This window comes from Opisthorchis viverrini (genome assembly GCF_000715545.1).
Source record: "Opisthorchis viverrini unplaced genomic scaffold opera_v5_211, whole genome shotgun sequence".
Classification (NCBI taxonomy): Eukaryota; Metazoa; Platyhelminthes; class Trematoda; order Opisthorchiida; family Opisthorchiidae; genus Opisthorchis; species Opisthorchis viverrini.
The window spans coordinates 152,202-169,760 of NW_008751861.1; the positions used below are offsets into that span (position 1 = coordinate 152,202).

The 17,559-nt window shown below is 44.5% G+C and overlaps 1 protein-coding gene across 1 annotated transcript in view; it reads left to right on the forward strand.

The window, feature by feature from the left end:
• Positions 1-1,960: 1,960 nt before the first annotated feature.
• The window catches only part of T265_08168 (hypothetical protein), a gene marked incomplete at both ends in the record, with an annotated part of 22,110 nt that continues 6,511 nt past the window's right edge, over positions 1,961-17,559 (forward strand). Inside the window, 5 exons of the mRNA XM_009173893.1 lie at positions 1,961-3,088; positions 6,655-6,977; positions 8,147-8,322; positions 10,929-11,251; positions 13,787-14,111. Coding sequence (XP_009172157.1) covers positions 2,966-3,088; positions 6,655-6,977; positions 8,147-8,322; positions 10,929-11,251; positions 13,787-14,111 — 1,270 coding nt within the window. The remainder of the gene's footprint in view (positions 3,089-6,654; positions 6,978-8,146; positions 8,323-10,928; positions 11,252-13,786; positions 14,112-17,559) is intronic.

The window sequence follows — 17,559 nt, forward strand, 5'->3', positions numbered from 1 at the left end:
GTCAGCATTTGACGAAAACTGGGGGTGTGTATATGGAATCCCTTGGTGTCACAGTTGTCCGGGTGCGTATTCCTAAGTACCCTCAGTTATAATACCCTTTAGGTGCCTAGCTGCATCTAAAGAGAGCACGGGTGTTGAGACACTGCCAGATTTCACAACCGTAGACAAGTAGTCGAGGTGCCGGGGCTGGGTTCGAACCGCTTATCTTCCAGTCAGTAAGCTCGCACCTTAACCACTTAGCCATTTTAGCCCTTCGTAAACGTAGCGAATAGTTCGACCAGACAATCAAGCCAAGTGAATGTCGTTTCCTTCGCAGAGCTACATAAATTTGGCACCCGCGAAAGTGAGTAAAACCACCAAGCATCAGAATGGAATGACCATCTCGAATAAAGAAAAACGTCTCGACCGGTGGGCCGAATCCTTCGAACAACTGTCGTGGCCACCAGCGGGCACTCATCTGAAGCCCACAGTTGAAGTAGAACCCTGGACGCTGGACGTGGAACCACCTACGGCCTTGAATGTTTACGATTGCATATGTTTTCTCAAGCACTACCGAGCTCCTGGCCCGGATGATCTCCGGGGCGCGTAGTGAGTGTGGTAACCACAGGGAGGATCAGCTTGACCCCGGTCGTAACGAGACTGTTGGCGTCAATTGTGCTTCGTCGCCTTACGGTGGCTCTTGAGTTACTGCCTCGAGAGCAGCAAGCGGGATTTCGGACTGATAGGGGCTGCGTTGACCAAATCCTCACACTCCTCCAGGTGGTAGAACAACGCCATACGTATAAGCGACTCACAATTCTAGTGTTCCTGGATTTCCGAGGCGCATTCGACTCGGTTGACCGTTCTGTTCTTCTTGAGACGCTTGCCCACCAAGGAATGACCCGTAAGTTTGTAAACATAATACGTTCTTTGTACTCTCAGACTTCCGGACGTGTGAGAGTGTACGGAGAGCTCTCCAAAAGCTTCCGTACACAAAGCGGTGTCCGTCAGGGATGCCCACTCTCTCCATTCCTTTTTAACTTTGTGATCGATGAAATAATGAGACGAACGCTGGAGGGTCTCCAAAACCCTGGTGTTCAAATAGCCAGTGAAGAAAACCTTGTCGATCTGGAATATGCAGACGACATCGTTCTCATGTTCGAAGAGGAGGAGAAGGCGCAAGTATTCTTGGATGAACTGACCAAAGTCATCCCGTCCTTTGGTATGCACTTTGCACCCACAAAGTGTAAGGTCATGCTTGTGGACGTACATTCACTGAACACGCCCCTCACAATCCAGGGAGAGGTACTGGAAGTTGTGGAGCGTTTAACGTATCTTGGAAGTTGTATTAGTTCTGATTGTAGTGTGACAGATGAGGTAAATGCACGGATCTTCAAGGCTCGGGTCGCATTTGCTAATTTGAGACACCTATGGCGTCGGTGGTTTATCCCTGAATCTGTCGGTGCTGCTCGCCTTCCAGGATGGGGGCCGCGTAATCCCCACTGTGCCTGGTTGGAGACACTACGGTACATGGTTTATAGCTCACAAATTGACTTGAGTACGGCAGTGAAGCATCGGTGTTGAACACTGATATCATGCTGTCGATGATGATGATGAAATTGACTTGAATTGATTGAGTTTCATGGTGTTGCTTCAGGACTTTATAACTGGCCGCGTCATCAATGTTGCGTGCAATGGTAGGGATACATGTTGCACGAACCGGACAATGGATTGGTAAATATGATCCCAAACCCGTGCACATGGCGAACACTTGACCTCTTATTTGTCTTGGATTTAGTCTGCTGTTCGGCCTTGGCAGCGTTTTCCTTAGGTGCTGGTCTCACTTAATCCAGTCCCGTTTATCTTGGTCCACTGTTTCATGGTTCGTGATACAGCTGTATACGAGTACCTATTGCTTGTGTCTGCCATTTCAAAGGATCGACCTAATGTGACTGAACTTTTCGTTTCCTTCCTTTCAGTTGATTGGCATGACGCGCCACTCCAAGAACTGCACCGCTCACACTGTCTACACTTATCACGAACGTCAAAAGGACGCGCAACGATCAGGCTATGGCACGCAAACTGTCCGCTTAGGAAAAGACTCTATTGCTGGGTTCGATTGCTGTTGCCTGTCACTTCAGCCTACCCAAGACCCAGTTGTTACTCCAGATGGGTTTCTGTATGATCGTGCGGCGGTCTTAGAGTATTTGGTCAATCAGAAAGCAGAAATCCAACGGAAGCTTAATCTTTATGAAAAGCAAAAGGCCCGTGAAGCCAATGAAACCAAAATGCGAATAAAAGCAGAGCGCGAGGAAGAAGCTCGTCGTTTCCTTTCACTGAATACCTTGGATACTCATGCCAAGGCTTCAGCACAAGCTGCCGAGGTAGAGGCGTTAGCGTCCGTGTCCAGTCACAACAGTTCAGCACCAAAACCGGCCAGCTTTTGGACACCGGGTGTGTCCCAAAGAACCGAGAAAGAGACGAAATTGGTTAAACCAGATACTACGGTGCGTTGTCCAATGAGCGGTAAACCCCTGCGTTACAAGGATCTTACGTCTGTTAAATTTACAAGGAGCGAAGATGATACACCCAATGGGAAATCCTCCCAAGGCGTCCGGTATTGTTGCGCTGTCTCCAAAGACCCTTTGACCAACGCTACTGCATGTGTTGTTCTCAAAACCTCGGGTGCTGTTGTCACCAAGGAAGTGGTCGATACTGTCATTAAAAAGGAAATGATTGACCCTATGAACGGTCAACAGATGAAGCCATCAGACTTTATAGAACTCCAACGTGGTTCTCTTGGCTTCGCCGATGAACGAGCCATTCTAACAGCTAAGCGGCAACGCCCTTCCATGCACACTTAGTGATTGTATTATATTGTACAATATACTCAAAATCCCTACAAGTCGTTTCCTTCTGCATATTTTGTTTGCTCGAGTAGCAGTTGGCTGAAATACATATTTTTTTCTCTTGGAAGTTATTCGCCATGTTCTCATCTGGATTACACTCCTGTCTGGTTAGCAATGCCGCTGATTTACCTGTTTTCACGGTGAACGCCGATCAGATACGCATTCTTCTTACACCTCAGGATTTGTATGACACTCTCTTGGTAAGTGCCAGTTTTGTTGTTTGAACCCAGCCAGCCAGCCCTTTCCTGTTTCATAGTATGCCAGAACAGAATTGTTCACTATTCGAAATAAAAGTGTTTGTTGGTAGTTAGATGCTTGTCAGATGTAGTGGCTTTGCTTTGAAGCATTTCCTCATCAATCAAGCTGACATTTCATCGGCGTTGTAGACTTGCACAGCAAACTGTGTCCCCATTTTCACCTTGTTGGCTTTGAAGCACCGTTGATTAGGGCTAGTCGGTTCAACTACATCTTCAGTGTATGTCGATCCTTGTGTCTAAGTTAACAATTTCCTGGTGGTACTGGGTCTATCTGGTTTTCGAAGCTCTTTATTCACCTCCTATCCATAGCATGAGTTGTTTCAAATCAAAGGCTTCACTATGTCAGTCGCTCACGTTTGATCTACGGTGGACCATCGAAAGTACAACCTGAAAACGCCATCAAGCCACTGTATTTTACGGTCATTGGTTGTGATACCTGTCATCGCGTCAGTGTCGGTTTAACAGTCCCATAAATCGCTGAAACCTCATCCACAGAACTGGAGTTGGTTCAGTAGTTAGGGTGAGAACTTTCTAGCCGGGAGTTCCGTGGTTCGAACCCAACCCAAGCATCTGGTCTGCTCGTGTGTATGCTTAGGCGAACGATTATATCCACTGTAATGTAAGGCAGGAACGAAGGCCAGCTAGATGGGTTGTTAAGATGAGCTTCCAACATTGAAGTTGCTATATTTGCTAAGCGTCTGAACGCGCTGTTCGGTCGCCTAACGTAATGTGAAATCCCCATGGCCTTGATTTAGTTGTAAATGGCAGCGGGTAACATTTGTTGACCTTCTGTTCTGACCACGGTTTCCCACTAGTTCAGACTTCCAGCATCGTAAACGCTAAACCGCAAATTCAGATCAGCCAACTTTCGCGACGTTTTCTCATATTGAGCTCGCTGTTACGCTACGAACGCCAACCTCTTCGTCCGTTGAGGAACTCTGGTCATCTATTGCACACTTTATTCGAGAAACTGCAATTAATATCTATGGTCCCACCAACCATGTTTTTGGTTTCTAGGTTCTCAGTAGCTTTTTCCAAACAATGGTGTACGGGATGACATGCTATGAGCCAGAAGTCCTAGAAAACATCGTGAGATTTGGCAGAAAAAGGTTTCAGAGGGATAGGATTGGCCTGACCAAGTTGCAACAGTGTTCTGTTCTTGACTCCAATGGAACCCCGATAATATTCATCACTGTATGGGTCGTGGGGTGGGATATTTCAATTCGTAGTTCAGGTGATTGCACGTTCGGCTTTCTAGCCCCCTGAATTAGTTCCCCGGTTTCTCCGATCATCGGTGACGAAATCCGTAAGGACACTTTCGAAATCGTAAATTATCTAGGAAACTAGAGATCCCCTCCGAACTGTTCATGCTTGACGGTCGTGCGTTGTTCAGTCTGTTGTTGGCACCATTGGTGGTTGTTTTGACGTGAACGCTAGCTTGGGAGGCTCAGACCGAGAAATAAGCTGAGGAAAATACCGTTACTACAATGTTAGTCCGCATACAAATACTGCAGTGAAGCATCAGTTTGTCTGTGAGCTCGGAGTGTCGTCCGCACTGCGGCACGGGTTGTTGATTGAAATGGAGCTTTGTTCAGATCAGCATCTGACCTTTTGGATACTGCTGTGCGAAGTGACAAAGTCTTTCATCAACCGCATGCAATAGAACACTGCTGACCGAGGAATAAAAGCAAACTGACTCCTGTCGTCCACACACCACCAACACATGACTGTCAGTGAACCAGGGAACCATCCGACTCTACATATTTTTTTTCGTTTGAACACATTTTTGTATGGTCTCATTTCGCCCGATTTTTCGCAAGTGTCCTTAGAACCGTGGACTACGTGATTGTGCAGTTAAATGATGCTTTCCTCACACCGTTCGTAGGAATTGGCAGAATCGCACTTTCATGTAATGGATGATGAGCGAATCAAAGTGACTATAAACATGCGTCAAATGACCGCGTGGTAAACAGACATTGGTTGTGTTGGCTTCACCATTTTCTTCCCGGTAAGTGTCTTCAACTACGCTTACGGGGTGCAGTCGCGATACATCTCAGAGCCTATCATTGTTAACTACCTTAGTACTTCTCCGTTTCTTAGCTAGGTAGCGCTGTATCGAAGGCCCGATATTGTGCAGTTAAATGATGCTTTCCTCACACCGTTCGTAGGAATTGGCAGAATCGCACTTTCATGTAATGGATGATGAGCGAATCAAAGTGACTATAAACATGCGTCAAATGACCGCGTGGTAAACAGACATTGGTTGTGTTGGCTTCACCATTTTCTTCCCGGTAAGTGTCTTCAACTACGCTTACGGGGTGCAGTTGCAAAACATCTCAGAGCCTATCATTGTTAACCACCTTATTACTTCTCCGTTTCTTAGCTAGGCAGCGCAGTATGGAAGGCCCGATGTGATCCGTATACCAGGACGGATCCCTTCTGCCCCCGGCCTGACATGGACCTTACCTTGGGACTGTGGGTGCTTCTGGAAGTCATGCTTTTTCAGAAGTAAACTGTGCTAAGTGTTCCCCGCTGAATCCTCCTTTGACTTGGAAAAATTCTAGATGAACGTCGAGGTTTTCCATCTATGTGCAATCCCACCCCTGTTTCTTATTTCCACGAATTCAGGATCGGATCCGAACGGCAGAGCACCGAATTGTTCTATCCACTTTATACATTGGGACAGGAACGTTAGAGGTGCAGTTGGTACGTCACCTTTTTTCAACATCATTATAAGTTTGCTTGATAGTTTTGTCGTGGACAGAGTAAACAGCAAGATTTTGAAGTGGCTATATGTTTTCTGACTTCAATATGAATGCGACGTCCAACACTTATTTGGATGTATTCGCTATTGAATGCAGAGATGAGTGCATCCAATTAGTTGCCAACATCATTTGTTGCCTTGATGATGATAACGATGATCACAGTTATGCTGTTCATCAGCTCGGAGTTATTTATGTCCAGTTAGAGGTCAAACACTTTATTTGCATACCTCACAGCCGTGCCAGCCATAAATCCAACTAAGTAACGTTTATCGCGAAATTCATATCAGGTTTTTCACGCTTTCAGCAATACGGCAGTGACCAGTAGCAGCGTCGAAGGGGTTGTTTTATCCTTTCCATGTTGCTCTATCCACTAACTATGTACAACTCATCGGGTCGCTATGTCTACGACTTGAGCTTTGCTTTCGGTTTACGCAGTCGCCTGACCTAGGATAGCTTTAATTACATCATCAAAGTTTGTGCTTGGGTTGCCACGAGTAGTACAAGTACCATCGTCCTAACCGGGTGAACCGAATGTCATTAGAACAGAACACGAAGATAATGCACATAAGATTATTCGGCTACTTCAATCTGTCCTGTTTACCAAGGAACTGCATTGAGCCTCATCTCTGTTCAGGTTGGTGACCGTTAACAGTCTGTTGAGTTGAGGTGGCCCAGTGGCTTTTCTGAGTTCTATATTTATCATCACCTTTTTTATACATCCTTTCACCTGTTTCATTACCTTAGGTCAATGCTATCAAGGACGCTGTGCGTGAACGACAAGTCAGAGTACTTCTGTTACTGGACGCTTCACGTGGCCTCCGGTGTTCTTCTATTACGCAGCACTATGCGGGCGTAAATCAGACTGGTCCAAACGAATCATCGTCATTTCGATCTTCGTGCGAACTTTTGGCTCCGCTGACTAAACTTGAAGGTGTAACCGTGGCCCTTTATCACAACCCCGATCTTCGTGGATGGCTCTACTCCCTTTTACCCGACCGACTCAATGAAGTTATTGGGGTTCAACATATCAAAGCCTATGTGATTGACGACTCTGTTTTGGTAACAGGGTGTGTTTTCCATAGTATGTTGATATGCATTAAACATTGTTTTATTTTTGCAACGGCACACTAACGTTGCTATCATCAGCGTGTACTTCGAATTCTCAAATGGTCATTGATGTTGCAGAGTAGTTCTTACCTCTGAATAGGTGGGGCAGTGAATGAGTCTCTAGGGTCCATACATGGGCCCACTTTAAAACATCCTCAGTAAATGAACGACTGTAGTGATCGACGTCGAAGGAGGGATGCATTTCGCTCATTTATATAAAGAACAGGCTTTAGTAATTTTTGTAATGCGCCACAGCTTGTAAGTCTGGTTGAGAATGTACCGATTGATAGGAAACAAGTGAATTTCTCTGTGAATGCTGAATAATTCTGATAGGATTAGTTGCTATTCGGATCACAGTAGGAATAAGGAGACTTACGTACTTTCTTCCGACCGTTGGCCAAACGAAGTCATACAGCAATCGAACAACTCAGGACTTCCCCCCCCCCATGGCATGGCCAACAATCATCAATTGTTGATCTCCGTGTAATTATTTTCATCCAATTAGGCTGGGAAATTCTTAGCTCGCAGTTCCCTCGCATTATTCCAAGGGGTATTCCTTATACAGTAATCCTTCAGGTGAGGCCACAACAGCGTTATGCGTTAGCCACAATTTAATTTGAAATCACACATAGAGGTTCCTCCTTGTATCCTCTCCTTCGGACAATTACTGTGTTCTCTCAGTTGTTTCGGAAAACGGATGTTTAAGCATTGTTGTCATTGGTGTTCTTGATGTGTACAGGGCACTAGGACCTAACCTGTCGCTGCCATCGCGTTCATGGACTCGCCCTTGTGGTTTGCTCGCTTTATGGTAGGCATCTTTTGCAATCCTTCAGTATTTAGTCGCACTCTTAGCCACTTATACACCTTGTCACGAATTCGTCAGAATATATCCCTCAATTCACTAACGATGTCAGCGATCGTGGTCTGTTGCCACAAAATAAGGTCGTCGTCTCGCTGACATCTCCACCCAGTCCCTGTCTTTTCTAAACCCTAAAAAGCCTACAGGCTGGATTGTTACCGGATCTCGATACGATCAGTCGGGACGCGCCTAATTACAAGTTTTTTCATTCTGCAGTCCTTCGTCATTTCTAGTTTCATTCAGCTATATCACTTGTTCATGTATTTACAGGGCAAACTTAAGCCACGAATACTTCACGGCAAGACAAGATCGTGCTTGGATATTCCAGCGTTGCCCCGCGCTGTCTGACTTTTATTCTGGCCTTATTGAACTGATCAGCAAGTTTTGCTATCGGCTCCAACCACAGGGTACTTTAGCAACCTCAGTGGACACCAATCCAATGAAAGGTCAGTTGCATCAAAACAAACGCTTCTGCTTAGGGAAAGCTATCTTGGTTCATCATTTCGTTTTTCGGATCGTCCCCGTTAAATCATGTGCATCTGGGCTACTGGGTACACGGGACGATTGCTTCTATCATTGATATAGGAATCAAGAAGTGATCATATATTTGGATTAATCACATTTTTTGTGGATAGGACTAGCGATCCAATTCATTCATCGTTGCTGCCGAGTTTCCGGGACAACCGTCTTTTCAGTGATGGGCACGTCAGCGCACACTAAAAACGGAACAAACTTGAACGAAACGAGGGTCTATAAATGTACATACGACAAACGGGACAAATTTTATGTATATACCGAGCTTTAAGGACGTTTTGTTATATTGTTATATGTAGAGGTTCCCGCGTATGAATGGTGCTGCATAAGGTAGGTTTTGGGACGCGGCTGCTCATCTCAGAGTAACGTATAAAAAGCCCTTAATGATTGAAAATTTCTGCGCCCATTGTTTTGATCAGGCTATCTTTCAGTCAATATAAAAGCCCGGTGGGTTGTTCTGATGATATAGTTCTCTGCCAAAAGCTGTAGAACAGTATAAAACAACCCATAAAGCTATGGTAAGGATGTACTTCTGGGGCGAGTGAGGGAACCCCGTCGTATAGAGTAATCTCGACCTCTGGAATTTCATAAAGATTCTCCTAATACGTTCGTATCATCTCCCGTTATCCGAGCCCGTGAAACTCAGATATTTCATATAATTTGAGGCAATGAACAATCATCGTTTGTAGTTGGGACGAGAATGGGTGAAATATCCTCGATATTTTTACCCTTAATAACGTTTGGAAGAGCTTGGCTTCAGTGCCACACCTTGTGTCCATATACTTTCCACTTTCATTTCTTTATGCAATTACCTGATCATCGGTCGTCAAAGTTGAAGGAGTCTGGGAATTGAAAAGACAGTAACAGAACAGCCCTCTGAGGCGGACCACGTTCATTTTGTGTCGACTCGGGGTTCGATTCATCGAATCCGAGCCGAATTCCCTGTAGCAGGTGGTTGTGCGGAATGGGTTTTTCACACCATAATCCGTTTACCTACTATTGGTTGAATTTCAGTAGAGTCCAAGGTTATATATTTAAAATACTTTACTTGTGATTGAATGCCCTGAAAGCATTGCAAACCCGCAGGCTGCTCGGGACTGGACACCTCCTAACTAAGGTGAAAGAGAAACGGGCAGGTGAAGTAGTCTTACCTGGAACCCCACTATTTAGAGAACCGAGGAGTATACTTGACCTATACATTGGATCGAATCCTTTAATGACGCTTTGATTCGCCATTTACTTTACTGCTCTCCGAAGGCACAGTTTTCTTTTCTTAAGCAAGCAGAGCTTCATCGCACCAATCCCGTTTTTTCCGCTCTTATATGTATTACTGGCGTTGCTTCCAATGTCGATGATGGTGGATCTTCGCTCGCTCGCATTGTTCAATGCGAGCGATGAATACTATCGACCGGATTGTTTGCGAGAGGAATTCTAGTGTGTGAACAAACAAGCGATATATATATATACTGACCGGAAGTTCCGTGGTCTGAACCCAAACTCAACTGCTGGGCTTGAGCAACCTCTTATAATCGATCACCTATTGGGATTGACATCAGTGAAAAAGAAGGATTCTAGATTGTGCGATTTATTTCGTTCATTGACTGATATTCTCTTTTTGTTGTCGAAAGCTCGTACCTCCAGTTTGTGCTGAATTAAACTGAGGTGCTACTCTGAGCAGCCACCACCTGTTGATCTTGACACCCGTATCATTCTCGACACGCGCGGTTTTGCTTGTGCTTGGTAGTCCATCGCTAAACTCAGGCGTAAGCATTCACATCCAGTTGACTTAGTTACCTGCGTACCTCTGAACACAAGTATTTGAGCATTGGGTCTGTACAACCTCATCATCATGCGTAGCTGTTCTTGTTGGCTAGACGCTCGCATTATCTGATAACGTGGGCGTTTTGCTGATCACATACTTTGGCCTTCTCCATATGTCCACATTCTCTGTTGAGTGTCTTCAAAAGTGTGTACTCATGATCCATAACGTCCATGTAGTAGCCGTCCGCTAACCTGATTCCTAACCTTCAGTTATTTCTTCCGAAATATTGGTTGTTCTCAACTTGAACACTGTACTACTTTGTTTTGCCGTCGTTCTTCGCTCGTATCGACTTTACCGTATCTGTGCTTATACTTCCTATGAAACATTTGGCTCAATGGTACGGCATTGCTTCGTGGTGTACCTATTTAATGACTAGCTGGCAAAGCTACCTTTCCGACATCCTTGCTTATTTCTCTTTTTTTCAGTTCATAGGTACAACCAGTTGTCGCTCGTCCTCATTGCTTGCCTTTTAGAACTCGTGACAGCCCGTTGATTTTTCTGTTTTAGAGTGCCTCAGAAAGGTGTTACCGTGTACCACTTAAGCATCACTTTGATTGAAAGTCAGAGCCGTGCACAGAATATTTTCTAATTCCAAAAACGACTCATCCTCCTATGTGAAAAACAACCGTAATGATGACGCCCTTAGTGTTTGACCTGGATTTCAACCTCGTTACTGTTTTCCTTTTTCCCACTCAGACCCGATCACTAAATTCAAAAACGATTTCCGTTTGGTGATCACTGACTATTTGGAAAGGGTCCGGTGCCTCCAGCCGATGGATATACCCACCGCAGATACCATAGTGGTGCCTCTTGTACAATGTGGTCCCTATGATATTCGAATCGATGAGAACTTCACCACACGATTGTTCCAGTCATTAACTTCAGATCAGCACAATGCATATCACATCTCTCTGGCTTCTGGATATTTTAGTTTGACGAAGTCGTATGAAGAGCTACTTGTTAACTTTGCCAGAGTTCATCATCAGTCTCGTTTGGAGTTGCTGTGTGCATCGCCAATGGTAAGGAATCATGCCGAGCAATCATCACTCTGTATCATCTTCTAACTGAAACCATTTTAGCTTTTCCGATCTCTGCATTGAAAATGTCAGGTGACAGAAATAATTTGGACCCGGACATAGCTGAGATCATGTGATCTGAACGTGTAACCATGGTGTGGTAGATCATGCCAGTGATTTCATCAGGCGTGATCCGTGCAGTCATTTCCATCCGGTATCTGGATTTGTACGACGAGGAGGCGTTTATAAGACGGTTTATTGCACAGATTGCTCTCATCGTTTCTCCAACTTGTTTAAAGCAGTAAATAGAATACGAATCCGCAATTGCCTGGTCACATCAGTTCATCATGATATCGTAACTGGAAAGTCAGTTGTCGTCGTATTAAGTAGACGTTTACGGTGCAAAGTTTAGCTGAGGCTCAGGATGGGCGGCAGATTATGCAAAGTTCTAACTGCATGGGTTCGGTTTGCGACTTGCTTGAACCGATCAAGGACGACTCTTGGTAATTTATTGTATGCTTATTTATTTGCTTTTATGAAGCGATGTACGGAGTGAGGATATTCTGAACGCATACATGTGCACACTCACGCTCTCCGGATGAACACCAGTAATGTTTCGTCCTGCATGGAAGTGTCAGTGGACGTCGCCTGCACGTCGTCGCCATCATTTAGGCAGATGTGCTCAACCGAGCAAAGCCAATTGAGCTCTGCGGTGCTACTTGATCGCATTGTTCCTATTGCTAGGAGGTTCATAGAGTGTTTTTTTGCACAGAGGATTACACTTCGTTTATTAATGATGTGAGTAGATTTGGGAAGCTTAAATAGTGACTTCATCCTGTATGTCAAGCCAGTAGATCCGGGAAACACTGTACAGCTGTTTCATTCTTATGTGGTTTGAAGGACTAAGTGACGCTGTACTCTGTATAAATCCGAGTTAATCACAATACTGATCAGCTGTTCTTTGAACGGCTACGTATTCAAACTACCATTCGGAAAACCGCACTTTCGAAACTCCCTAGTGTCGTAGAATATCATAAACGGGAAATTCAGTTGTCTCTCGTGCAAACTAGATTGATCCGCAAATGAGTGTATTTCTCGAAAACAGTCCGATTTGGGTTCAAGTATAACATAAGGTTGACGGAAACTCGGTGGCTGCGCCTACCTGATGAGCCCCAAGAAGGACGAAACCGGTCATGGGCTGTCGAAGGGTTTTCAGCAAATTCGTGAGTAGCTCCCCTAGTGCTTTGTTGGATATGCACTACTTACGACTCGTAGTAATGATGAAGCAGCTGTACAATGCTTCTCGGCCCTTCAGCCTAGACTGACTTCACCTACGGGACGAAATCCTCGATGATTCAATCTCGCTTTGTATTTGCCAGGGGTCCTCATACGACTTAATCTCAACTAACCGATACGGCGTGAAACCACGTGGTGATTTTGACTAGGACCATCAATCAAAGCTTCCGAGGGACCCGTAGCTTAAAATTACAATCTTTCTGGCCTAACTGTGTTGCAGAAACCCTTCAGTATTATGCATTAAATTAAACGGCCCGATAATGTTCAAATCCCTGGAGTAATGTGTAGCCCACTGTTGTGTGCATAGCTATGCTGAACGGCGTGTGTGCTGTTTTTTTTGACGATATAAAGGAAGCGACGTTCATTACTTTTTCCCTGCAATTCTTATTCAGGTAGCTCATGGTGAGCACCAAGTGCCTCACATTTATCCTTTTCCAGCAACACATGTTTTAATGACTTAGTTTGACTGTTGTTTGTGGAAACCCGCTTCATTTGCTTGAAAAGAAATTTATGGTTGACTAACTCTATCCGATGTCGATGGTGTTCTTGGTGTCAGCTTCCATCCAGGTTTCTGGAGGAGGATGTGTTAGCTCCTCTTGTGTTTTCCCTCTTTATCATAGGATTTTATTTGAATAAGTTTGCAACAGTTAAGAAGCATCCCCGCCTTCGCATCAGTGATGGTGATGGTGGTGGTTTAGTCCATCAGATAGGTACACAGGCTTGTCTGAGATTCGGAACTACCCGTCTTGTCCTCTCTTGTAACCCTAGTTATGGGGAAAGGGAACATACACGGGTTTATGACTGACAGTTACTGCCTCAGAGGGGCAACAGAAAAAGTACTGAATGAGTGAACGTTGGTCAATTATTTCATACAATGGGTGCTTCGCGTGAACCAGCACTGGAACAATCAAACCGGGCTCATCGGTAGGCCTCTACATGTCTAACTTCCAATCAAACCGTAATCTAGAAAAACATAGTTAGGTAGGCCTTTGGTTTTGGTTTCATTGTGTTCCTCACTAACTTCCAGTGGATGCCACTCCGGTATTAGAACACTAGTGATGATCATAATCGTGGTAGGTAGAAGGTAGGCTGTTTTATTAGAGGTGTTTCTGTGGTAGGACCTCGTTACACCCTTAAGACTGGTACCCTTGTCCGCATTTCATTACACTTTTTTCCCTTCCATGGTGTGCCTTTATAAAGAAGCGACCACTCAGATTTGCGCCCATTGTTTATTATTTTCAGGCCAATGGATTTCTTCGATCCCGGGGCGTTTCCGGTTTTATCCCTATGGCATATCGAGAATCCCTTATTAAGCTTTCTTCCAGATTCAGCATCCTGGACAAGCTGAAAACTGTCAATCCACCAATCTTTTGGGAATACTATCGTCCCAATTGGACTTTCCATGCTAAGGGGCTATGGGTGGAACAGAAACCCTTGATAACGTCGTCAGCACCATCCTCACCGCCGTCCCTATTAACACTAATTGGGTCCTCAAATTTCAGTTATCGGTCCCTCAATCGAGACCTGGAGAGCCAGTTAGTTGTGTGGACGAAGAACGCCGAACTGCGTACGCGTGTAATCGAAGAGCGAAATCAGTTGTTCTCCGTCAGCCAGTGCCATTTAGTGACGCTTACCAGACTACTTGCCCAAACACAATTTAGACTCCCTTGGTACTTTCGATGGTTATACCCTGTCCTACATACTTATCTGTGATTTCTTCAATCCGCCCTGATTATGGAACCCTATTCGTTTGTATTTGTTTGTCTTCCGTTGGGCGCTAAATAGCCTATTTTGATTATTCCAAACGTATCTAATGAGTTGTTAGATTTCTGTATATTTCAATACCCATTTATAGATCACTGCCAATTCATGACTAGTAACCACTAATTACCGTATCCTGTACTTTGTACGTAAAAAAATATACATCACTAGCATATCTTGCCATTTATTTGGTTAATTAAGCAGGACCGCCGCCTACATTCTTAGAGCTGATGCTTCAGTTCCGTAGAAACAGTCCAACTAGTTTGTATAAAGCTTGATTTTTTTTTAGACGGAGTGAGGAAGGATACAGTTTTTGGGCACATTTTGTACAAATTCGTTGATAGTCTCATCTGGTAACTTTTCCAGTTAAAAATTTGATCGGTTTTGGGGACGGTGTTCAGCACGGTGGGTGGGGATCCTTGTGTCAGTCCTGTGTGAACCACCTTTTTCGATTTTATAAACCCAGAACAGATTTGCTTTTTCTAACAACACAAACCCACAGAGGTTCTCCGATCCACAACAGTGCAGGTGCTTCCGGGTTGTTGCTTTCTCAGTTCCGTCAATTGGACAAACTCCCCTCGAGTGCAATTAACTTGGTAACCCTAAATGTTGTGTGTGCTGGGTATCCAGAATTCATTATGATATTTCTAACTAGTGACACCCAAATCGAATTCTGTACAGTGTTTTAGAGGGTCTCCCAGTTCTGGAGCTTATATGCAACAGTTCGAAACGCTTCTAGTCACCATTGTATATGCAAGGGATGCGGAATTAGCGGGTTGTTAATCCCTTTTCTGTTGTCCACGTACCTCTCACTAGCAATGGGAAGTAGTTTAGGAAATGAGTGTTTCCTTCGCAAAAAATCTTCCTCTAGGAACAGCCAACCGTCCAGCCCGCGCACAGAGTATCGCACATTCAAACTATCGGAAGTCCACCTTTGAGTCCTGTATTGTTTGCTCAATATTCAGTCGCGAAACAGTGAAATGTGGAATGCACTGTTCCAAATGTCATTATTTGGATTTCTGAACACTGCTTTCGGACAGTGCAAATCTTCGATTCTCAATTCGGGTGCATCTGTAACAACTTTGAAACGGTGTTCCAGGCCAAGAGTAAATTCGGTGAAAAATTTTCTAAGCCTTTCTGGTTTATGGGGCTTATAAAAAGATCGTTGGATTATTGTACGTGAAACTTGACTGGTGTTAGAAGTCGCTTAAGGTAGAACATTGTCCGGGTAAGTTTCGCGAACTTGATAATGGTAACACTAACAAACGTGAAAGACCACAATCTACACAGAATAGCCTTGGCGAGGCACATGTCTAACATGAAAAAGATAACTTGAAGCGAAGGAACGATGAAATCGTTATGACAAGAACATCAACTCAGCATTTGAAGACTGTTGGCTTTTAATGTGATTGGCTAGTTGGTTGGCAGCGTTTTTCGCGAATTTATTGGTTTGCTTGTGCCTTTATTCTGTTGTGGTTTTCGTTCCTTTAAGTCGATTGGTTACCACAATAGTGTTGCTGCGTCCGCCGGCTAATTTGTTTGATTGGAGCCTCTGATCAAGTTGAAGTATCCGTTTGGATCAAGCTTTCTTGTTCCCCTTGTTCTGCCGTTCCCTGGCTCACAGTAGCTGATGTGTACTGAACATAAGGGCAAGAGAACGACAGAACGCAAATGCACAGTGATGATGTCCCCATGTATGATGGCAAAACGTTTGCAAGTCGATTGTGAAGCCTCAACGAACAGATCAACATCAGCTTGATAAACGACCAATAAACTCACCCAAACTGCCAATATGTCAACCCTTTGCTAACCGGCGTCTGAGCGTACTCAACATCATTTTTCAACAAAAAATAAATCCCTTGGGTCTGTTTAGTACATCTTAAGGTTCTTGTTTCACACAAGTTCTTTGTGTGATATGCTTCTGGTCCTTCATGCACACAACAAGGGACTCCATACCCGATTTCGCGGAACAATGCTGGAGTACTTCCGCTGACTTGGAACTGTGCTAGTGATGAGGTGGGTGTTGAAGAGATTAAGAATGAGGGTGGGGATCTCCAGGTTAACGGCTTTTAGGGTGAGCAAGGAGGTACCGCCAGTGCCTCTAAAGTCTCTAAAGTAAAAGAGTGAGAAAGTTAAGTCATATACAGTAACAGAGTGCGCAGAGGATGTAGTTCGTCTCAGCGAGAGATGTGGTCATTACAGAAGCAGGTCGGGAGCAATGAGTAGAGATGGTTGATGCCGAATGCACATAGCAGCCGGCGGCGAAAGAGTTTACGAACTCTTCAATACCATCAGAGTCAGAGAGAGGTTGTCAGTTGGTGGCCACTATGCTTGAATTTGCAGGAGAATTAAAGAAGCAACGCTTTTGAAAGAGGGAACACAGCGTCTTAGATTTAAAAGAATGGTCTACGGTGGCATAATCCTCGTGCTTTTCAAGGGCTAGTTTGCCGGTGGTAATGTAAGTAATGTGGATCAAGGAGAAAGATACCTTCGAGAGGGCAAAATTATTGGGAGCTATTTTTCTATACGGTACTATTAGTGCAAGACGAGTTCACAAAACACGCAAATCTCGACAGTAGATACCCGTGCACAACGAATGGTCTGCCAATTCACGTGTATCGTACCTTGAATACTCGGTCGAATGCCTCGCGAATATCAAAGTGGTTGAGAACAATATATAGTATATATAATGCATAATATACACATATCATTGGCAGACGAAATATGATTAAAGGAACCGACCTGGCACGTGCTTGTTGACTGCCAGGCCATGACGCCATAGTAGTGTGTTTTAGAAAGCTTTGTGATGAGCAGCTATTTCATGAGAGGTAATTTGATAGGACGCTTTATGGTGTAGGGAGAGCACGCAAGTGTGGTGGATGCCACGATAGCCAGCTGGAGCAATTCATAGAACTCACCCATAGTGCAGAACAGTGTTGGAGTGCTGCAATTCACTTGCAACTGTGCCAGCGGTGTAGGATATATTTAAGATTTTAAGGATGAAGTCGGAATATCCAGGCGTCCAGCCTTTAGACCATTTTAGAGGGGGTACTTGAGAAGGGTGAGTAGCTGGTGGATTAGCCGCAATAAGACCCTGTAACGGTCGAACGGTATCTTCGAGTGACGCGTAATACCAGAACCTCCGGGTAGGCAAAACAAAGTCGGAGCTGGGTTTCTATACGGTACTATTAGGGTGAGAGAAATTCGCAATTTGTACAAACCTCGACAGTAGATACGCGTCCAAAACAAACAGT